This window comes from Bufo bufo, chromosome 7 (assembly GCF_905171765.1).
Source record: "Bufo bufo chromosome 7, aBufBuf1.1, whole genome shotgun sequence".
NCBI lineage: Eukaryota > Metazoa > Chordata > Amphibia > Anura > Bufonidae > Bufo > Bufo bufo.
The window spans coordinates 96,875,818-96,900,789 of NC_053395.1; the positions used below are offsets into that span (position 1 = coordinate 96,875,818).

The 24,972-nt window shown below is 43.2% G+C and overlaps 1 protein-coding gene across 3 annotated transcripts in view; it reads left to right on the top strand.

Annotated features, from left to right (window-relative positions):
• VPS16 (VPS16 core subunit of CORVET and HOPS complexes) overlaps positions 1 to 24,972 on the top strand; it is a 558,269-nt gene that overhangs the window by 522,824 nt on the left and 10,473 nt on the right. For 2 of the 3 annotated variants that reach the window (XM_040439647.1, XM_040439648.1), the window contains one exon: positions 15,261 to 15,364. In XM_040439647.1, the coding sequence (XP_040295581.1) occupies positions 15,261 to 15,364 (104 nt within the window). The remainder of the gene's footprint in view (positions 1 to 15,260; positions 15,365 to 24,972) is intronic. The other variant, XM_040439649.1, reaches the window with a different exon arrangement.

Sequence of the window (24,972 nt, forward strand, 5' to 3'; positions counted from 1 at the left end):
CCTATTCATGAATATATTTACCTCTTGATACTAGTATCTATAAACATTCCGCTCCGTATACCCATCTGGTATCCATGTACATAACTGTGAGTATGTATCGACTGATTTGCAGCTTCTATTGCGGTCTGGACATGCGCACATTGTGTGTGAGGCTACTCCGGCCATCTTTGTTGTGGTTTCCATTCAGTATCTGGACGCCGGCAGGATCGCGATATTTGTTCCTCCCGCGGATGCGCGGTGGGTTAATGGGAACGCCGCTGAACATGCGATGTAGATTGCATACAGTCACACAGCTGACAGTGAGTTCTTTTAATTTCACTTATGTATTGGGTTCACCTGCACTCATCAGGATCTTTTTTATGTAATACAAGAATGTTGTATCCTATATTTACGTTTTTATATGCATTATCTTTGTCTCTTTATGACGGTTTTCTACATGGATTTGTATATTCACAGACATCACTGTATGTATGTTTTTTACTTATATATTCCTAATTGATGTTAATCTTTGGTTGATCAATGTCTCTATATATCACATGCTTGTACCACATGTGCAGTAGGCTTGATAAAGACAGCAATGAGCTGTTGAAACGTTGCTTCATTTTTGGGTCAATAAACCACACGTTTTCTTCATCATCTGGAGTGCTGCTGGCTTTTTTTCCTTTCCATTTTACTGGACCCAGGTGCTGGTCCACACTGGACGTGTGTGTATGTGTATATATATATATATATATATATATATACAGTACAGACCAAAAGTTTGGACACACCTTCTCATTCAAAGACTTTTCTTTATTTTCATGACTGAAGGCATCAAAAATATGAATTAACACATGTGGAATTATATACATAGCAAACAAGTGTGAAACAACTGAAAATATGTCATATTCTAGGTTCTTCAAAGTAGCCACCTTTTGCTTTGATTACTGCTTTGCACACTCTTGGCATTCTCTTGATGAGCTTCAAGAGGTAGTCCCCTGAAATGGTCTTCCAACAGTCTTGAAGGAGTTCCCTGAGATGCTTAGCACTTGTTGGCCCTTTTGCCTTCACTCTGCGGTCCAGCTCGCCCCAAATCATCTCGATTGGGTTCAGGTCCGGTGACTGTGGAGGCCAGGTCATCTGGCGCAGCACCCCATCACTCTCCTTAATGGTCAAATAGCCCTTACTTTCAAAGTTTTCCCAATTTTTCGGCTGACTGACTGACCTTCATTTCTTAAAGTAATGATGGCCACTAGTTTTTCTTTACTTGGCTGCTTTTTTCTTGCCATAATACAAATTCTAACAGTCTATTCAGTAGGACTATCAGCTGTGTATCCACCTGACTTCTCCTCAACGCAACTGATGGTCCCAACCCCATTTATAAGGCAAGAAATACCACTTATTAAACCTGACAGGGCACACCTGTGAAGTGAAAACCATTTCAGGGGACTACCTCTTGAAGCTCATCAAGAGAATGCAAAGCAGTAATCAAAGCAAAAGGTGGCTACTTTGAAGAACCTAGAATATGACATTTTCAGTTGTTTCACACTTGTTTGTTATGTATATAATTCCACATGTGTTAATTCATAGTTTTGATGCCTTCAGTGTGAATCTACAATTTTCATAGTCATGAAAATAAAGAAAACTCTTTGTATGAGAAAGTGTGTCCAAACTTTTGGTCTGTACTGTATGTATATATATATATATATATATATATATATATATATATATATATATAGCAAAACAACAGCACTCTCATTAGATGAAAATAGAAAAAAGATTATTCACCCACGTGGACGCGATTTTTGTATATATAAATATATATATAATCCAAAAAGCAGGCAGCACTCCAATATAAATATATATTTATACAGACACACACAAAATCATAATTCCTGGTTAGATGTCCTGCTTTCCCTGTTGGTTGCAGGGGGCATGGCCTAATGGAACCGGTGGGCATGGCTTAGAGGGTCGGCTGTGTGGTGATAATGCAGGGGGGATGGGGATTGACTAAGTAGCTTCTGCAGTAGAGACTCTGAAGGTTTTTATTACATCCAGCTTCTGACAGGAATCAGCTGTTTGTAGAGAGGGAACAAGCAGCTGATTCCCGTCTGAGTTGGAGCGGGCAGCAGGGAGCCGACCACTGACAGGAGCAGACTGCACATGCGCATGGACAAGCTTCCTCTCAAGCTCCTCCATGTTGCGTGCAGCCATGGACGAACTCAGCTGCAAGGTAGAGCAGGACTAAGGGGGAGTGGCTTATAACTGAAAGAAAAGCAGGCAGATGTGTTTAATGAAGTATATTAGGAGCTTCATTTTTTCCCTGCCTGCCACACTGTAGTGGAGAGTATTTAAAGAGTGGCCAACCCCTTTAACTATTGAAGGAGCGCTTTGATACCGGTATGTATTACCTGAGCCAGATGAGCAGGATGAGTGCCGCGGCTCGTTCAGAGGCACGTGTAGAAAGCTCTTCAGTACCCGCGCTGCTGCAGATAAGGGGGGGTGGATGAGAGGGCCTGGCAGGGTCCATAGGAGGAGTGTCCGTGTGGGGGGCCGGGTTATGGGGAGCGCACGGAGTCCAAGAGAGGAGATGAATGGGAGGGCCTGCCTGGGTTCATAGGCGGGGCGTCCGTACGGGGGCGTGGTTGTGGGGAGCGCACAGAGTACACGAGCAGAGACAGCAGGGCGGGTTGGAGGCAGGACCGGGTCGCACTAGTGGAGAGGCAGGGCTACAGCCGGCATTTAGGAGATAGGTTGTGTTATATGAATGAATGTAATTAGTAAGTGATGATAACGCGGGAAGATTATACAGGGGAAATTGATTGCCCCCGGGAGCATTAGGGACAATTACATGTGTATATATGGGGATCGAAGCTGGGGGAGGGGGGGTGGCGGAGGATGATGATAGTGACCAGTAGGTTGAGGAGCAAAATGTACAAACTGTATTAGGGCCCATAAGAGTGCCCGGATAAGTGGGGAATGAATAAACAGGGTGTAAAAAAGGAAGGGGAACGGAAGTGGGAACGTGCAGAAGCGCTATTATACTAGGACACCCACCGGCAGCATCTCCCAGCCTTGGTATGTACAGTATATTGGGATATGTTAAGACATTGTCTGTAACTCCAGAAAAGAGAATAGCTATTTTACGTATATTATATCAGACAGGGAAATTAATTGCATATTATTGGATTGCTTCAAATCCTCCAAAAGTACAAGAATTGGTAGAGAAAGTTCACACCTTGATACAATTGGAGAGATTTGTATATCAGAAAAGAGTTAATATCAAGAAATTTGAAGATGCTTGGAGACTAAAAATACAGTAGGAGTGTATAATTATAATGATAAAGCTGTAAGAGGAGAGATGTGGGGTGTTTATCATCTGGCATGAGGATATGCTAGATGGGGGCTAGCCTATCAGCTGAGGCATTACTAAAGTAGTGTGCATGAGAATGTGAGATGAGTATGAATATATGTGACACAGAAGAACAACAGAAGTATCAAAAGAAGAATCACAGTCAAGTGGTAATGTACAATTCCGAATTTTATTAGAGAACCATTAACAGTTACTTCCCTATGGACCTTCTCTAAGTTGCAGTCCTGCAAAGAAAAGGGGAGGGGGGTTGTTTTTGTTTTTCATAAAAAACTATTAATAAAAATTATCTGACATAAAAAAAGAAATTTCGGGCCACCCAGACATTGAATTTAATTTCCCGACACTAATGGTGACCTATGCTATCAGAGGAAGTCCATGATTATGTTTTCTCCTGTCCCACATGTGAACAAAACAAGTCTTCATCAAAGACCAGTGGATCCTCTCCTTCTTTTACCTGTGTCAGACTCCCTGTGGCAACATGCAGCATATTGCTATGGACTTTTTCACGTATGTGCCTCCATTCTCTGTTTGTACTGTGATCTGTGTAGCTGTGAGCCATTTCTCCAAAATTGCTTATTTTGCTTCTCTCAATGCTCTCCCCCCCTATTGTTCATCTTGCCAACCTATCCATCAAACACATTTTCCAACTGCATGGCTTTCCCTAGGATATAATCTTTGATCAGGAAGTTCAATTTACATCCAGGTTCTGGAGGATTACTGTATGTAGATTGCTGAATGTCAAGTTGGATTTCTCATCAGCATTTTATCCTAAGTCCACTGGACAGGTTGAACACATTAACCAAGTATTGGAGAATTATCTGTGACATTTCAACTCAGGATGATTTTGTGCCTTTGCTTGCCTGCACCAAATTTTCCTATAACTACTACTCAGGCAAGTCTACTGGTAATTCTCCATTCTACAGTGCATATGGGCAGCATTGGCGGATTCCACTTCCAGTTTTCTCTGACGTGCCACCTGCTGATTCTGATCTCAAGGACTTTCTCCAGAACTGGCAGGAGACTAAAGTCTCCTTGGTCCACGCAGTTGTACACATGAAAAGATTTTCTGACCGGAAATGCATGTGACCACTGCATTTCTCTTCAGTAGACAGAGTCTGGCTCTCCTTTAAAAACATAAATTTGAGGCTTCCTTCCTATAAGCTCACTTTTTCTTATTCAAGTGTTTTGTTTTGTAATTATTTCTTTTTCCTAAGTTAACAATATGACACACGGTGTACAGTATCAACACAAAGAGAGATCCACGTGGATCTCTCACTTTAGATGGGAAGTTACAAACTTGAACGTACCGTATAGTACTTTAAGAAGTAACACAGAAGGCACGATTTATGAAGAATTTACTTGAAGACATGGATAAAGAGAGTGAGCTGCGCGAGGAATCCTCCCCAAACTAGAAAATGGGAAAAGCTCACCAATATTATTCACAAATTTATGTGAATCATTACTTCAGGCGAATCTCATCTGAGATCTTGGTGTATTTGGCCATCGCAAACCCCGTCTGTGCCCCCAACTCTTCTGATCTGGCTATTTGATTTACCTTCCGTATCCAATGGGACAGGGAGGGCATTATTGTTTGTTTCCAGTAGAGTGGAATCATACTTTTAGCTGTTAGAACCATCTGCCTCCATAAGTTGTGGTTAGAGGTATTTGAAAAGGATGGTATTAGGTTTAGAAATATTATCTTTGGTGTTAAAGCTGGGAATCCCGGGCACACCTTCTCTAGTACCGTCTGTACCTGGCGCCAAAAGAGAGTTAACAAGGTGCAGTCCCACCACAAATGTAGGTAAGAACCTATCTCAGATTGACACCTTCAACAGGATGCAGGGAGAAGGGGATGCATCGCAAGTAATACCACTGGGGCTTTATACCATCTACTGACTACCTTATACGAGGATTCCTGCATGATGGTACATCTACATGGGCCACATGAGTTTCTGTATACAAGAGATTTCTCTTCTGTAGAGAGCTTGACATTTAGTTCTTTTTCCCAGGCAGCTATACACTCACCTGAAGAATTATTAGGAACACCTGTTCTATTTCTCATTAATGCAATTATCTAGTCAACCAATCACATGGAAGTTGCTTCAATGCATTTAGGGGTGTGGTCCTGGTCAAGACAATCTCCTGAACTCCAAACTGAATGTCAGAATGGGAAAGAAAGGTGATTCACAATCTGCTCAGTTACTGGGATTTTCACGCACAACCATTTCTAGGGTTTACAAAGAATGGTGTAAAAAGGGAAAAACATCCAGTATGCGGCAGTCCTGTGGGCGAAAATGCCTTGTGGATGCTAGAGGTCAGAGGAGAATGGGCCGACTGATTCAAGCTGATAGAAGAGCAACGTTGACTGAAATAACCACTCGTTACAACCGAGGTATGCAGCAAAGCATTTGTGAAGCTACAACACGCACAACCTTGAGGCGGATGGGCTACAACAGCAGAAGACCCCACCGGGTACCACTCATCTCCACTACAAATAGGAAAAAGAGACTACAATTTGCACGAGCTCACCAAAATTGGACTGTTGAAGACTGGAAAAATGTTGCCTGGTCTGATGAGTCTCGATTTCTGTTGAGACATTCAAATGGTAGAGTCCGAATTTGGCGTGAACAGAATGAGAACATGTATCCATCCTCTGATGGCTACTTCCAGCAGGATAATGCACCATGTCACAAAGCTCGAATCATTTCAAATTGGTTTCTTGAACATGACAATGAGTTCACTGTACTAAAATTGCCCCCACAGTCACCAGATCTCAACCCAATAGAGCATCTTTGGGATGTGGTGGAACGGGAGCTTCGTGCCCTGGATGTGCATCCCTCAAATCTCCATCAACTGCAAGATGCTATCCTATCAATATGGGCCAACATTTCTAAAGAATGCTATCAGCACCTTGTTGAATCAATGCCATGTAGAATTAAGGCAGTTCTGAAGGCAAAAGGGAGTCCAACACCGTATTAGTATGGTGTTCCCAATAATTCTTTAGGTGAGTGTATATGTGGGCTCCTGACAATCCGGCTGGTGTTTTAACATCTTGTAAATCTTGGGTTTCTTTTAGAGCTACCTGCAGTAACTGCAGGGAGAAGGGGATCGCCAATTGTTGTTTCTGTGACTCTGTCAAGCAGGGTAATTGTAGGGAGTGTAAAAACTGCTCTATCCTATCCTGACGGGTCAGAGTGAATTGAAGTGTGTCGTCAGCTCTTAAGTTATACAGGGACGCAAAAAACTTTTCAAATTGTTCCGCTATATCTTTTGTGTCACTAACTGATTCACCTGCGGAGTTCTTAATCTCTCTAATAAACATTTGGGCCTGTCTATGCTTCGCCAAAAGCGCTATTAATCTAGAGCCGATGTATGTATTACCATGTATATATATATCTTATGCAGGGCATAAAGATATGCCCTCGCAGCTTTCTGGTTCATTATTTGACTACGTTTTTCTCTCTGAATCGTAAGTTCGGCAAACCCCTGCTGCGCTAGAGGATATTTTTCTGTTGTTGTTCCAATTTTGAGATATCTTTCAGGATCTCCTCCACCTCTTGTTGTCTCCTTTTAATGAGATATGTTCCCAGGGCAATCAGCTCTCCCCTTATTACTGTTTTATGTGCCTCCCTTATTGTTGTGGATGACATGAGCGTACGTGTTGGATGATACAGTATCTTTTTTGTGGGGAGCTTATTCCTCACGCATTCCACGTTACCACGTTGATATTAGCCATATAAAACTAAAAAGGCAAAAGAACGCAAGTAAACCAAATACAATAAACGTATTCAGAGTAGCACCAACAAAAATTGCTATTAGCTAATACCCTACCGGGGTAAGAGGCATTTTTCCCCCCTTAATCGCTACAATGAGCACCAAAGCTCTAACTGGGGGTGGCTACATTGAGAGACCCGACATTTCTGTGGCCCTCCATGAGCTAAAATTGGAGCTGTGGAATAGCCAATTTCCCAAATTTAACCATTCAAAGATGGACCCATATTTATGCTTTTATGAGAAGGCTGTGACAGTTGGTTGACTACTATGGACGACTATGGGTACTATAATAGAGAATTTGTGAACATTGAATAAGTATCAAAGAAAACACAAAACAGCTATGCAGTCTGCTGCAGACATATAACCTTCTAAGGGGTGCACATCAGTCCCCAGAAATCGGAGTGCGTCTTCGGGATTGATGACCTTTAGCTTTTTTCCATGGAGTATTTCTGGGAGTTTGGTAAGGTCCGCCAAGTCTGTGATCTGGAGCCAGGATGGAATCTCTGAATGTGTAAGTCCTATTGCTTCACATACATGCCAAACCATGCAACAAGCATGGATGAGGGCGAATAATCATACATAAAGCATAACAACTGCTTGAGTGACTAGAAAGAAAAAAGAAAGGAAAGGAAACAAAAAGAAAGTGGGAGAGAGGAAGGAAAGAGGGGTAGGAGGCAGAATGTGTTTGACTCACAGCTGTAGGTTCCGGAACGTCTCCGAGGAACAGAACATGTCCCACTGACTCCAGGTTCTCAAAAATCGCGAGTCTGAGGGGGTTAGGATAATTAGATTTCCATCTGCTGATATAGGGCGACTTCCTCAAACCATTCGTCTAGTAAGGGTGGGGAGGGGGATTTCCAGTGTCGTGGAATGACTGCTTTTGCTGCCTGAACCATATACTTAAGAAGTGAGTCCTTATAGGCAGGGATGTTAAGATCAAGCACAAACAATAGGAGAGATTCAGGGGAATTTGGAATAAGAATGCCCGTCACTTCTCGGCTTGTCTTGTGTACAGAGTCCCAAAAGGGGTGTAGGACAGCACAGTGCCACCAGATGTGAATCATCGTACCTTCCTATGTGTGACATCTCCAACAGCGGTCCGATACTGTGGGGAACCATTTATGGAGAAGCAAGGGCACCCTATACCATCGGGAGACAATCTTATAACTCATTTACAGGGCCTTAGTGGAGATCAGTGCTTTATGAGACAGAAGGAAGCTCCTGTTCCACTAAGAAGGGGTGAGGTGAATACCCAGGTCACGTTCCCAGGCCTGACAGAGCATTGATGTAAGAGTAACTTGTATATGACTGATATATTTCTAAGTATCGCTGACTGTGTCATGCATAATTGTTCGAATGCCGACAGGTTCCGGGTCAGTGTGTGGGTCATGCATATAGAAGAGTAGAAATGCTGGAGTTGTAGGTATTCAAAAGAGTTTCATGCCAATTGGTTGCTAGTGTCTAACAGTAGAGGCAAAGGTTTCAGGGAGGGTCCTGAAAGGACATGACAGAACCTGAGTGGGCGTATTTTTGTGCCATGGAGAAAAGATGAGGGGGAGTGCCCTAGGGGGAAACGTGGGTGATCAGCAATCTGGACAAGGGAGCCTTTAGGGTAAATGAGGGAGGTGTAACGGCTAATGGTCGCTAGTGTAACCCTCTTTTCCTTGCACCATCTGCGACACCTCCAGCTTTCACACTCACTCGGTCACCAGCTCCTCCAGGCATAAACTCTAAGTGGACTCTACGGGCCGACACTCAGCTCTTCTGTGGTTTAAAGCTTTATTGAGGTGGAGTGCATTTGGCTGGAGCCTGTAATACAACAGGGAAACACTGCCACTATGTGGTATACAGCCAGGTCACCAGCCCACCTCCTTCACAGTAAATGTCTGCACTCTAAATATATTATAAAACAGTGATCTTATAGTGGATTTTACATTGAACAAGTATATGAAGATAACAGCAACATACCTGTAATACAACAGGGAAACACTGCCACTATGTGGTATACAGCCAGGTCACCAGCCCACCTATATCATAACAGGCAGTCATTATATTACATTCCCACATACATGTTATAGGATATAACAAAGCATACAGAAAAATGAACAAGAGAAAATCATTTACAAAGATATTGCAGCTTGGTGACCTGGAATACAGCATGTCTTGCAGCCATTTTAGGAAGAGCACACGGCTCTCTAACTGTACATCATCTACTCAGCCTAGCATGTGCTGCGGGGCTTCAAGGCTGCTAAAAAACATACAGTCACCTCTTTCCATTCTACAGAACTATTATGGGTATATATTATAACTTTTTACAATAGATAAATGAACTTTAGCTTTAGAGAACTTAGACAGAGATCCTACCTCCTTCACAGTAAATGTCTGCACTGAGGAGACCAAACCAAGTAGCAGAATACACAGGGGGCTTTCTGGAAGAGTCCACTGTAAAGACTCTGTCTGTTAAAACTTTCCTCAGTTATCTAATAGCACATTTGAAGAGGTTTATTTAGCATGTCCTGACTCTCTGCTAACAGCTTATGAATATATGGAACTATATGGAACTATATTTAAAGGGGTTATCCGAGTTAACTTAATTTCTCTCTATGGCTTTATTTCCCCTATACATTAGTTTTCCTAAATAACTTGCTGTACCTATCTTGTGCCGTTTCTCTGCTACACTAAAGAGTCATGTGACCGCCCACGTCATCAGCTGTGACGTTCCGTTTACATGGAGCTCTCTGCTTGTCGGAGTGACTAAGCCATGTAAACGGAACGTCATCAGCCTTGGCCACGCCCCCACCTCTCTGGATTACAGTCCGTGCGGCTGTGAGTTGATCGCGCATGCGCGATCCTCACTTGTGCCGCGGCTACCTCAAAGTTCCTCCCTTCGGCTAATAGGTCAGGCAAAACCAGCAATAGCTTGGGGCCCCAAACTGGTTGGGGCCCCGAGCTGGCCAAGCATAGTGACAGTCAGAAGATCCATCCAATGGTATAAAATATTCTAACCCCCAGGCGTTCCCATGGTGACGGGGACGCTTGCCTGGTTAGAATATACCATCGGATCTGAGTTTTTCGAGCTCAGTGAGATCGTAAAAAACTCAAATCCGATGGTATATTCTAACCCCCAAGCGTTCCCATGGTGACAGGGACGCTTGCCTGGGGATTAGAATATACAGGGAGCTGTAGTGCGCTCTTTACTTGCATTCTTGCCTCTGTACTTCGGTAATAGCAGAGCAGGCAGTTCGGGGGGCGGCGCTCACTCACTGTCACTGACGTCACGCGCCTGCTCCTCCCACTAGGCGGAGCAGGCGCGTGACGTCAGTGAATGAACGCTGCCTGCACTGCCTGCTGTTGTTACCGGAGCTCAGCAAAGTAAGAGTCAGAGACTCATAGATTTCAAAATAATAATAAAATAGCTCTGCATAGAAAAATGAAGTGAATGATTAGTACTGCTGCTGTGAGCGTCGGGGAGGGGGATCTGTGGATGGCACTGTAGGTGGATCTGTGGTCTGTGGATGGCAGGCAGTGCTATCCACAGATCCCCCTACAGTGCCATCCACAGATCCCCCCTCCCCTAAACAGTGCCATCCACACAGATCTCCCCCCTAAACAGTGCCATCCACAGATCCCCCCTCCCCTAAACAGTGCCATCATGATGATCAACCCCTCCCACAAATATTCATGAGGGAGAGATGAGTCATTGTTGTTACTGCTGCATGTAAACACAGCAATAACAGAACCTAGAAAAGGTGTAAAGATCGTTTTTTTTTCAAAAAATCAAGCTTGACTAATGTATATGTATATCCTGATTAATTTTGTTAGGTTTTATTTTTTTTCCCATAACTCGGATAACCCCTTTAACAAGTGATCATTGCTGCAGCTCCTGTATATTGGTATGACCCTATTGCAAACCTGCAGACTGGATATTTGGTGAAACTTCATGTGGTTCATATCGACTGTACTACACTAGTATCACAAAAATGTGGTAGGTTATGAAGGACAATGTGGGAGAGGTAGAGCGTGGAGCACCCACCAACCAGGGGAGTACTGTCAGAGAACAAGAGGAGGAGTCCCGTGCTATGTGTACCCAGGATTTGGAGGTATCAGTGCGCATCATGTCTCAAAGCCTAGCGTAGGCAGTAGAATGATTGTATAGGCGACAGTCCGGAAGATCAACCCCTCCCACCTCCTTAGGACGGGTCATTCTTTCTCATCACCAAAACGGGAGATCTCACGGAGCAAAGATGGTAGAGAAATGCAGGAGTTAGTTAAATAAGAATCAAGAGATCATCCGCGAAAGCCACGCATTTGTATTCATGGCAAATGGGTAGCCCCAGCGATAAGTGATTCCACGGTCCCTGAGGAACTAGTAGAGGACGTAGGGCGGCCAAGTGTGACAAAAAATGTCTTGCAGCAGCGTGATGGGGGTCCCTTCATGAGACAAAGGAGATGATTGTCGAGCTTTGTTCAGCATCTGCTCTTTGATTGCGTAGAAATGGATTCTAAAAATGACATCTCTAGGTCTAGCGCCATCTGGATTAGGAGGCCTGAGGGCACGATGGGAGTACCTTGCGGGCGTCCTAAGATGTTGTTGAATATTCCCACAATCGTGGGCAGTAAGTCAGCCATGGCTACTGACTCTGGGAGACAGCTAATCCGTATATTGCTGCGGCGACTGCTGTTCTGTATATCATCCAAGTGTTGTTGTAGGACATAGAGTTGGGCGTCATGGATTTGGCTTTTATTTTGTAGAGCTTTGACATTGCGGTATGGTCTTGTGTGACAGAGGTCACTCTTGTGTCAGTTGCTGCCAGTTCAGAGCGGATCTGGGAGAATTCCTGTTCTCGTTCTCGTATGATGTTAGTAGCAAAACTGGACAGGTCTGCCTTAGAGGTTACAGAGCAGATGAGGGTACGTAAATCTGCCATGGTCGGCAGTCTAGAGTCCTCGTTAAAGGAGGGAGACCCCTGGGGACAGGGGCGTACATAGAAATCATTGGGCCCCATAGCAAGAATCTGAATTGGGCCCCTTAACCCCGCCCACTACCTTGGCCCATCCCACCTCCTGCCCTGGCTCCTCCCCTGCCACACCCCCATTTGCCAATAAAGAAACGTATACATGACCTACTGAGGACTCCAGCATAACGCAAACCGGACGGATCCGTTATGCAGGCCCTAGACTTCTATTATGACAGAATGAATAATGGAATGCCTATAAAGCTGCCTATAAAGGCATTCCGTTATGCATTCCGTCATGGAATTGCATTATGGTCCATGGTAACGGAATCCATAATGCAATTCACTATTTACCACCAAACGAAGCGTGAACGAATTTTAAAATATGAAATTTGCTCATCTCTAATTATGAACAGACTGGGGACGACTAATGCTGGCGGTTTTATTTGTGTTTTTGAGGTGACAGGTTCCCTTTAACAGCAAGCAGAGTTCATGGGGGGGCGAGGGGAAGGGCACATTCCTGAGTCCTCTATGAGCCTACAGTACCGCCCACCCCCACAGGAACTCTGCTTGCTGCTGCCCTCAGAAAGTCCTATATATGAAGTTCTGGAACTGGAACGTTTTATACAGTCTCTATTAGCACTAGCGTAATTAGAAATGACTGGGCCCCACAGGAAATTTTTGAACGGGCCCCACAGGAAATTTTTGAATTGCCCCCCTCCCAGCTGTCCGGCACCTCTGACCAGCCGAGACACTTGACTTCCCTAATACAGTCCAATTATCGTCCAATAGACAAGTCATGGAAATATAGAAAGTATACTGTACTAACCAGAAGACCTTTATTCTTACCTTTACTGTCAAAATATCACACTACAGTATACATATATTTCCATGACTTGTCTTTTGGACGATAATTAGAATTTGGACTGTATTAGGGAAGAAGTCAAGTGTCTCTGCCGGTCAGAGGTGCCAAACAGCTGGGGGGGGCCCTTCAAAAATTTCCTGTGGGGCCCACTGCCCAGTCATTTCTAGTTACGCCAGTGCTAGGAGACTGTTATTAGTACACTACAGACATTTTTTTCATTAATGATCCCGGTTGTAAAGATAGTCCTACTGTGTGGACGACGGCTGGCAGTGGCACAGGTCCGGACTGGCTGTGAGATGATGGAAAAGGCACTGGCGTCTGTCGCGGCCGGGCAGCACAACTCACTCTAAAGTTCTTCCATTCCATGCTGCTGGGTGCGCGCCTGCTGCCTGCACTGGCTGGGCCAATCAGCAGCAGGATCTTAACACACTGCTAATGCTGATTGGCCCAGTATGTGAAGCAGTGCAGGCGCAGCAGACGCACGAGCCGAGGGAGCGCAGCTGGGTCCTAGGGAGCGCACAGTGTCAGTGAGTCAATGAGAAGTCGGGGGGGGGGGGGGCGTGTATTATCGGCGGCGCTGGGACTCGGAGCCAATTCTAAGTGTGCAGACCGCCTCTGAGCCGGCCCTGCAGTGAGCGCAGTTGCAGGGGGCGGGGCCTTCCGAGCGCTCCGGGCCCCCCGGTGCCGCGGGCCCCATAGCAGTGGCGTACCCTGCCTCTATTGGCGGTACGCCACTGCCTGGGGAGGTATGGCTGCGAGATCGGTTATGTTCCTGGGGCCAGGGCGTGCCCTTTCGGGCGCCTGTGGATGGGAGCTATCCCATGAAGATCCAGTGGACCAGTGCCGGGATGCTGCCAGGGGGGGTCCCGAGGAGTGAGAAGATGAGAAAAGGGGGTCGTGTTCAGTAATTGAAGAGGGTAAATGATGAGCAGACAAATTGGGGGATCGCCACTGGTGGTCAAAAGGTTGTTTCTAAAAGGGGGGACCAGAGCCCTTTTTGATTCTTGGGTCCTTTTTATATTGTGGAGGAGATCAACCCTATTTGCTGCAAGTTACACCTTCCACCTTCTCTGCATATTCCCAACTCCTTCCATATCACTTGTTTAACCACAGGTGCTCAACAGCAATTCCAGGACTTCAGTCTCTGCTCACACTCCCTTTTGGTCCTGAAGATGAGTTTGAGGTAAAGAGTATCCTTGATATTAAGAAGTTTGGGAAACCTGACAAAACACTCCATTCCTTATAATAGAATTCCATCTACTGTCTGGAACAAAGAGAAGGCATAGGGGGGATACTGTGATACCGCTGGCATCTCACCTTTCCTGGCACACGGCGGCCAGAGTACTCCTCTTCATGTAACTCCATGCTGTGCTCTATTGCAGGCAATTACTGCCAGCTTTCTGATGCGTGCACTCTTACACTTTGATTTGGTCAGTGATTTCCATCAGTGATTGTGAGCCAAAACCAACACAGATAATAATAATAAGAGATAATAATGAGAAGATTTTCACCTGTTTTGTGTTTTGTTACCTGCACCTGGTTTTGGCGGACAGTCACTGATGGAAATCACTGACCATACACTGACCAAATCACTGAGGCGTAAACTAGGCCTTAGGATGTGCATGCTCTCCTCTGCTCCTAAAGGGCCAGTATGTGTATGGGCTAATCTGTCCATCCAAAGGCAATATTCCTTTGTGTATATAGGGTGCATTCCTCTATTAGAAAGTGCCTGAGCTATAGGTTCCTAACTTGTCTAATCCTGCAAAGGTGTATGTTATTGCATTGTTCTGACCTCTCTTGCCCCCACTGCATTTTTTTTTATAGGATTGACCCTTTGCTTCCTGTCCTAAACACTGCCAAATCACCATATTGTTATGTGCCACCTACCCTGATCTATTGACAACTACCTTATTGCACAAACTCTGCCTGTCTTGATCTTGGCTTGTTTACTAACCATGCTTTTGCCTATTCATGCACTGGTGTCTATTGACCCACATGGGTCATCAGCCTCTTAACAGAGACTACTCCTAGAGGTAGCAGCTTGGCAGCCCCTGCTCTAAGGTTAAGATTCCTGTACAGGGGTGAAAACCAGGGTGTTCAGTAGGCACAGTCAGCGGGTCTGCTCTGCTGTGTTACATTAACACTGCACTGATGAAACTTAAAGTTTAAGCCCATTGCTGCAAAATAACTTAACTGGATTTTCATTTCTTAAACTATGAGGTTTAATTATAGCTTTTATTAACTTTCAATGTATCAGGATCAATATACAGTGTATTTATAACAAATTCATATATATATATTTTTTTTTTTAAAGCCATATGTTGAAATATGTATGAAGCAGCGAAACAAAGTTGAAGCGAAGAAGTACATTGCACGTGTGAGCCCTGAGCAAAGAGTAAAGGCTTTTCTTTTAGTTGGGTAAGATCGTATTAAATTTATATTGCATATATTTTATTGATGAAAGAATATGTTTTAATACACTTTTACAATCAAATAAAAAGCACCGTAAAAGTATGAAGTTGAAAAAAAAGAGACCTATTGTTGCGATCTTGTCATGGGGGTTGGGGGTCGCCCATGACAGACTTCAGAGACTCCAATGGTTAAAAAATCCAAATTACAGTCTATTTTGTCCATGACAGTATACCAGCAGCCAAAGTTATGCAGTCACTTTGAAATAAGTTCACAGGAACATAAACATCAAACAAAACACCTGCCCATTTGGGCACTAACTATACTGAAGTTCACCTCACCTAGGTACTTCAATACAATAGTGGGATCAGGCTTTGCCCAGCCCACAGGTCATGCAGCCTGTAAACACTGACACTGAATGAGCATTTCAGCCCTATATTTATAGAAACAGTAATAAGCCCAGCAGCTATAGCTGGTTTTGCCTCAGGCTAGTGGAAAGTGGTGCTCTGGAGTGGGGAAGGAATGGGAAGTCCCACTACCAACACCTATCTGCCATTCCTTAAAAATCCAGCCCATAAAATGCTTTAAAGAAAAGTGTCTCAGCAGACTACACTTTGCTGAAACAACTCAGCTTTCCTGGATCTACACCACCTTCAGTACTTTTTTAGAAACTGTGTTACAATATTATATGCAGTATGATATTAAAATACATGTATCATAATAGCTCTTCAGAACTCCCAATCAGTGGTCTTTTCTTGAAATTAGTAGAGGTCCCTCTTGTGTTTTTTTTTAACTAGCCATATGAGTAAAAATGTGTTATTGTTTAGTCAGTTATTACCATATTTTTCAGATTATAATACACACTTTTCTTCACAAAAAAGTAGGGGAAAAGTGGTACTATATGAAAATGGTCATTAGCATGCAGGAGGCATGAGAAGGTGAGGGGTAGCTGAACTCACATTCCCTGGTATTCTTCTGGGTCCTGCTGTGGTTTCCTGACTGCGCACAGCAGCAGAACATAGTGCACGTAGGCGTGCCCTATGACCTGATGCTGTGCGCCGTCAGGTCACAGTAGGAGCCAGAAGAAGCGATGTAGCAGTGAGGTAATTATTATTTTTTTTTGTAATGTTTGATCTGAGGTCTGATCGGGGTCCGATCTAAGGCTGATGGGGGCTTGGAGGTCCGATCTGAGGCTGAGTGGGACTGGGGGCTGCAATGTGAGGCTGATAGGGTCTGATTGGGGGTCTGAGGCTGATTGGGCTGGGGGGTTCGATCTGATCTGAAGTCTGATGAAGAATGGGGATGTGATTTGGTTACTGCTCTGAAGTCTTATGGAAAATATTTTTATTTTCCTTCAAATCCTAGGTGCGTCATATAGTCCAAAAATACGGTAGTTTGTTGTGTTTAAGTATTGGGCCAGTTTCTTGAGCTTGAGTAGGTGAATCACAGGATAAATCACAAGATATCATTTATTTATGCTTTAACACCCCAATAGTCGCATTAAAATTGAAAAACCTGGGGCTGTGGCCTGCACTAGACATGGCCAGTTGCATGTTCTGAGCACTCTGGAGCTGATACAGCTATCCTTGCCTCATCCTGCACCCACTACCAGAATGTTCTGTGTCTTCCTGACCAGTTACCTTCCCGACGCACCGTAGCTACTTAATCTGTCTTCAGGTTCATAACTTTGTGGGGAAAGTGAGCTGTATTTGAGCACTAGTTTTTAAAAAAATGTTTCCCTTCTCCAGTGTGTTGCACAGTTGAGTAATTAGTGTGTGGCTGTCTAATTAGGAAAACCAAAATAGCAAGTCTTGAGGCCAGCTCAGTCTTTAAGAATCCAGTGGAAAAACTGCAGTCTGGTTGGAAGTTGTTTGGGAGCAGAGCCTATACAAGCAGAAAAACAACGCAAGTTTGTGAGTGTCTGCTTGTTTGATTTCTAGTGTGTTTGTATTAAGTGTGTGATTTTAGATTAAGTGACTTGAGATTCAGGGACTTTAGGAGCAGCCTATAGTAAGTCAATTGCTTCTCATTGCACTGTTTTATTGTATTTTTTCTTTCTTTTCTTGTGTATTCCTCATTAGTATGTGTTTTATTATTGACAACGCAGTCCAGTGCACATCTTGTCAAATGTATGCAGTCCTGGAACAGCCATTTGAGGGTGCATTTCTTTGTTCAAAATGTGAGCAAATTGCAGTTTGGAATTGCACATTGTATCTCTAAACAAGCGGGTTTCGACACTGAGTAGCATTTGCAATTTGGAAAATAGTTTGCTGCTCACTGAGCAGGAACTCTATGGGGTAGATGCGAGTGGTAGCATGGAGGCTCAGGAAAGTGAGGTAGGTAGCTGGATAACAGTTAGAAAGCTGGGTAGAGGAAAGCGTGCCAGAGAGGTTAGCCCGGATCTGACATACCCCAATAAGTTTGCAAGGTTAGCAAATGAGGGAGATGTCAGTTCAGAGATAGCACTGCTGCAGCAAGACACTTCCTCTTCCATTCAGAGGAATGTCAGCTCCAGTCAGCAGGGGGCCAGGAGAGCAGGGTAGGCCAGACAGATGCTGGTAGTGGGACACTCAATTATTAGGGGTACAGATAGGGCGATCTGTCACAAAGACCAGGATCGTCGAACGGTGTGTTATCTTCCTAGCGATTGAGTTCGATAAATCGTTGATTGGTTGACAGATAACTGGGAGGAGCTGGAGAAGATCCAGCGGTCATAGTCCATATAGGAAACATTGACAAAGTTAGAGGTAGGTGGAGCATCCTTAAAAATTATTTTAGGGATTTAGGTCACAAGCTTAGGGCAAGGACCTCAAAGGTAATGTTTTCCGAAATACTACCTGTATCACAAGCCATACCAGAAAAGCAGCAGGAGATTAGGAAGGTTAACAAGTGGCTCAAGAACTGGTGCACGAAAAGGGGGTTTGGGTTCTAGGAGAACTGGTCCGACTTCTCTGACGGCTACAGGCTCTATCGTAGGGATGGGCTCCACCTCAATGGGGAAGGTGCAACTTTTTGGGGAGAGAAGATGGCTAAAAGGTTGGAGGAGTGTTTAAACTAGGGACCGAGGGGAGAGTAATTACATTATAGGAGGGGAAGATAGTGCAGATAGAGACCTGAGGCGAGGTAAAGAAAGTGGGGGATGAGTGGAAGGAGGGAGTAGAACAGTTCATAACGAAAGATGTAGCATTAAAAATATACAAAAATCTCTTAATTGTATGTATACTAAAGCCAGAAGCCTAATAAAACTGGTGAACTGGAAGTAGTAATGTTTGAGGAGAACTATGACATAGTGGGAATAACTGAAACATGGCTGGATGATAGCTGTGACTGGGCAGTTATCGTACAGGGTTACAGTCTGTTTACGAAGGTTCATTAAACTGGAGAGTGGAGAGGTTTGCCTTTCTGTAATGTCCTGTCTAAGTGAGGGGAATGAACATGAGGAGTCACAGTCGGTAGAAATACGTAGAGGTAAAAACAATGATGAAATACTGATAGGAGTTTGTTATAAGCCACTTAATATTCCAGAGTCCACAGAAAATCTACTATTAAGGAGATAGATGAAGCAGGAAATCATAATGAGATCGTTATTATGGGGGACTTCAACTACACATACAGGGAGAGCAGAATTATTAGGCAAGTTGTATTTTTGAGGATTAATTTTATTATTGAACAACAACCATGTTCTCAATGAACCCAAAAAACTCATTAATATCAAAGCTGAATATTTTTGGAAGTAGTTTTTAGTTTGTTTTTAGTTTTAGCTATTTTAGGGGGATATCTGTGTGTGCAGGTGACTATTACTGTGCATAATTATTAGGCAACTTAACAAAAAACAAATATATACCCATTTCAATTATTTATTTTTACCAGTGAAACCAATATAACATCTCAACATTCACAAATATACATTTCTGACATTCAAAAACAAAACAAAAACAAATCAGTGACCAATATAGCCACCTTTCTTTGCAAGGACACTCAAAAGCCTGCCATCCATGGATTCTGTCAGTGTTTTGATCTGTTCACCATCAACATTGCGTGCAGCAGCAACCACAGCCTCCCAGACACTGTTCAGAGAGGTGTACTGTTTTCCCTCCTTGTAAATCTCACATTTGATGATGGACCACAGGTTCTCAATGGGGTTCAGATCAGGTGAACAAGGAGGCCATGTCATTAGATTTTCTTCTTTTATACCCTTTCTTGCCAGCCACGCTGTGGAGTACTTGGACGGGTGTGATGGAGCATTGTCCTGCATGAAAATCATGTTTTTCTTGAAGGATGCAGACTTCTTCCTGTACCACTGCTTGAAGAAGGTGTCTTCCAGAAACTGGCAGTAGGACTGGGAGTTGAGCTTGACTCCATCCTCAACCCGAAAAGGCCCCACAAGCTCATCTTTGATGATACCAGCCCAAACCAGTACTCCACCTCCACCTTGCTGGCGTCTGAGTCGGACTGGAGCTCTCTGCCCTTTACCAATCCAGCCACGGGCCCATCCATCTGGCCCATCAAGACTCACTCTCATTTCATCAGTCCATAAAACCTTAGAAAAATCAGTCTTGAGATATTTCTTGGCCCAGTCTTGACGTTTCAGCTTGTGTGTCTTGTTCAGTGGTGGTCGTCTTTCAGCCTTTCTTACCTTGGTCATGTCTCTGAGTATTGCACACCTTGTGCTTTTGGGCACTCCAGTGATGTTGCAGCTCTGAAATATGGCCAAACTGGTGGCAAGTGGCATCTTGGCAGCTGCACGCTTGACTTTTCTCAGTTCATGGGCAGTTATTTTGCGCCTTGGTTTTTCCACACGCTTCTTGCGACCCTGTTGACTATTTTGAATGAAACGCTTGATTGTTCGATGATCACGCTTCAGAAGCTTTGCAATTTTAAGAGTGCTGCATCCCTCTGCAAGATATCTCACTATTTTTGACTTTTCTGAGCCTGTCAAGTCCTTCTTTTGACCCATTTTGCCAAAGGAAAGGAAGTTGCCTAATAATTATGCACACCTAATATAGGGTGTTGATGTCATTAGACCACACCCCTTCTCATTACAGAGATGCACATCACCTAATATGCTTAATTGGTAGTAGGCTTTCGAGCCTATACAGCTTGGAGTAAGACAACATGCATAAAGAGGATGATGTGGTCAAAATACTCATTTGCCTAATAATTCTGCATGCAGTGTATATAGACAGGGAAACTGAAAGCTGTAGATTTCATAAAAGAAAAAGGTTCTTGGCAATAACCAAAGACAACTGCCTTTCCCAACTGGTTCAGGACCTCACTAGAGGAAAGGCCATACTGGACTTAGTACTAACCATTAGACTTGATAGAACAACAGAGGTGCAGGTTGGAGGACACCTGGGAAAAAGTGACCATAAAATAATAACCCTCCATTCAAAAGAGTGTTTCTTCAGGGAGGCACAAAAATACCGAACTTAAAAAAAGCTAAAATTGACCAGCTAAAAGAGGCCATTGGCTTCACCAACTGGGACAATGTCCTCAAAAATAAAAATGTAGCCACAAAATGGGATATTTTTAACTCTTTTTCTTCCCTGCCTTCCTGGAGTCATAACTTTTTTTATTTTTCTGTTCACATATCCATATGAGGGCTTGTTTTTTTTGGGGGGTGGGGGGCAAGTTGTACTTTCTAATGCCACCATCTAATATTGCATACCATGTAATGGAAAGGGAGGAAAAAATTCCAAATGAGGTGGGATTGGAAAAAAAACACAATTTCTCCACAGTTTTACGGGTTTTGTCCCTACAGCGTTCCCTTTGCAGCAAAACTGACCTGTGCCCTTCATTTTCTGGGTCAGTACGATTACAACTATGCCACATATGTATAGGTTTTATATGTCTAAATACTTAAAAAATAAATGTCAATTTTTTTTTTACATAACCACATTCTGACCCCCTTAACTTTTGTATAATTATGTTTACTGAGCTGTGTGGGGCTCATTTTTTGATGATCTGTAGTTTTTGATACCATTTTGAGGTGTCTTTTTTCCATTACGCCATTGATTGTATTGGAAAAATATTTCTATATTTTAATAGTATGGGCATTTTTGGATGTGATGATGCCCATGATGTTTATATTTTTTATTATTTTATATAAATATCTATTACAATTTTAATATTTTTTATATTATTTTACATTTTATTTTTATTGTCCCCTACTTTGTTTTTTATAGAATATTTCTATACTCCCACAGGGAATATAGAAAAGCATAGATTGGCAGGCCAACATAGGAATTGCAGCTATAGTATGCTGGGTCTCTTCAGAGAGACCCAGCCTATTAGAATTATTTACCGGCATTCCCGATCCCCGCACGAGGGTCACGATATTAAACCTTTAGATGCAGTGATCACACTGTAATGTCCGTGATCAGCCTTATAGCCGTGGGCCCCTGCTGTTTGAAACAGCAGAGACCTGTCTGCTATGACACGCTGCACCATGGTTGAAGACCGCTAGCCCCGTACATGCACGGCACTGGTAGCAAATGGGTTAAAAGCATCCTAAACTCTTATAAAAGTGTGAGCAACAAGAAAAAAACTATGTGGATAAATACAGTAGAAATGTAAAGGAAGCAATAAATTACAAAAAGAAAGCATGTAAATCACTAAAACAGTAGGGTAGCGAGGAAGCATTCAAAAACTATAAGGAGAAAAATAAAATGTGTAAAAGACAAATAAAAGCAGCCCAACCTCCCATCATCTTGGCCTAGCTCTCCAGCATTATGCCATCTCAGGCGGGTACCCTTCACTGCTCCCTTGTCTGCCCAGGGACTTTCTGCTCACAATCTGCATTGCTAGTCTTTTTTTATGACTCCTGAATTATTGGAGCTGCTTTCTGTGCACATCTTTAGCACACCCCGTGTGGAGGAGAGGGGAGAACTTTGCAAGTTAACGCTGCTGGACTTTTAGGCTACTTTACACTGCAGAACCTCTCACACTTTTTAAACATTCCCTCTTGACCCAGACATTGCAAGACTGCAAGCTATTGGCACCAATGAGTCCCACTAGGCAATCCAGCCTGAAGGAATTTACCAGAGAAGATCCTCAAAATGGCGCCAAAGCTTTGACATCAAAGACTAAGGTCTCTGGCAAGCCACACAGCAAAAATACGTCTAATAACAATGCAGGTGAAATAGAATTAACTCTTAAGCAGGTTTTAGACCAACTATTAACAGCCATTAAATCTTCCACCGCCTCCCTTACAGGCAAAACAGATGAAGTTAAAGTGGATGTGAGCCTGCTGAGACAAGACCTCCAGAATTTGAGGGATTGTGTTGCACACACTGAAGAACACATTTCTACTTTTAATGACTGCATGTCTCAATTCTCTAGAACGTTATAAGAGCTAACTCGTAAAGATGAATTTGGTGCCAAAAGGCATATGATTTAGTGAACCGTTCCAGGTAGAATAACCTTCACATCATTGGCATGGGAGAGAAAGCAGAAGGTCAAAGACCAGAGAACCTTATTGAAAAGTGGTTATAGGACCTCTTTCCAGGTGTGCCATTCTCCAGAAATTTCATAGCAGAGTGTGCCCATCATGTTTCTTCAAAACCCCCTATATCCAGTGCACCACCACAACCACTCTTGGCTTGCCTGCTGAATTGTTGAGACTGCAACATCATCCCACAAACTGCCTGTAGACATGGCGAAATCAGTTATGAGAATACCTCTGTTTTGATTTTTCCATATTCTCAGCTGATCTACAGAAGCAAAGAGCATTGTTTGTCAGCATCAAGTGGCAGCTAAGGCAGCTTCAGATTTCATACTCTATAGCATCCAGCTGCTGGAGAGTGTTCTGTTCTTTAACACACTGACCAAAGCAGATGAGTTGATTTCTACCTACCAGCGTCATGTGAGACCTTAAGTCGTTTATAATGCTAACTGGCTATAACTGGACTCATAGATTATGGTTCTATCTAATCTGCATTGATATTCTTCAAGCTCCATTCATGGTTGCATGACTGGATGCAACTGAGACAATATATGGACAGAGGGCCCAGCACTGAACCTTGGGGTACACCACTTATAACCCGGGACACTTCTGAATAGGAATCATTGACCACAACTCTCTGGACACGGTCCTTCAACCAGTTTTCAATCCAATTACAAACTATACTTTCCAAGCCTATAGACCTTACTTTACCTATTAAACATATATGAGGGACAGTACCAAAAGCCTTTGCAAAAGCCAGAAACACTACATCCACAGCTGCTCCTCTGTCCAGGCTACTACTCACCTCCTCATAAAAACAAATCAGGTTAGTCTGAAAACTTCTGTCCTTGGTAAACCCATGTTGGTTATCACTTATAATATTATTTACAGTCACATACTCCTGTATATAGTCCCTCAAACATTTTTCCCACAACAGAAATTAAACTAACTGGTCTATAATTACCTGTGAAGGACCTAGATCCTTTTTTGAATATGGGCACCACATTTGCCTTGCGCCAGTCCCTTGGCACTGTACCAGTACCTAGAGAATCTTGAAAAATTATAAATAGGGGCACAGCAATGACTGAACTGAGCTCTTTAAGCACTCTTGGGTGTAATCCATCTGGACCCGTGGCCTTGTTCACATTTACCTTATTTAACTTATCTTGGACCATATCTACAGTTAGCCAATTGAGTATATTACTGGATGTACTAACAGCCCCAGCACCACAGATATCAGCTCCTTCCTCTTCTTTTGTATATACAGAGCTAAAAAAAACATTTAGTAACTCTGCCTTTTCCTTGTCTTCAGTGACTACCCCCCTTTACCATTATTTAGGGACCTAACTGCTCAGACCTTGTTTTTTTTGGCATTTATATATTTAAAAAATTTTGGGGGATTTGTTTTGCTCTCTTTTACCACCTGCTGTTTGTTTTGTATTTCTGCTAATTTAATCTCCTTTTTACAGATTTTGTTATTTGTAATCTTCAAACACTACAGCTCCTCAGATTTATATTTTTTAAATGCCCTTTTTTTTGTCTTTTATTTCCCTTTTTACAGTAGCTGTAAGCCATGGGGCGTTTAATTTTAGCCGTTTATACTTGTTACCTAAAGGAATACATTTTTTAGTGCAGTTACTCAATGTGGATTTAAATCTCTCCCATTTATCCTCCGTATTATTATGTGACAATAGCTGATCCCAGTCTATGCCCTGAAATGCTGCCCTCAACCCAGGGAAATTAGCCTACTGTATTTAAAATTCAGTGTCTTTGCTCTGCCTGACAGAGTTTGCTTCTTATAGTTTAGCGGGAATATAATTATAGTGTTTCTCGAACTGTAACATTTCCAACAAGCTCTGCATCATTAGAAATTACCAGATCCAACATAACATTGCCCCTAGTGGGAGCTTCTACAAACTGGCCCATAAAGTAGTCCTGCAGCAAGTTGAAGAATTTTCACCCCTTTGCGGTTGAGGCAGAATCATGACCCCAATCAATGTCTGGGAAGTTAAAATCTCCCATTATGACCACTGTAACAGCATGTGCAGCCCGCTCTATTTGGTTATACAGTTGTGTTTCTATCTCCTCTGTGATGTTAGGGGGTCTATAGATTACACAAAGTATTATTTTTTCCACCCATAAGGTTTCCACATCCTCACCATCCTCACCCACA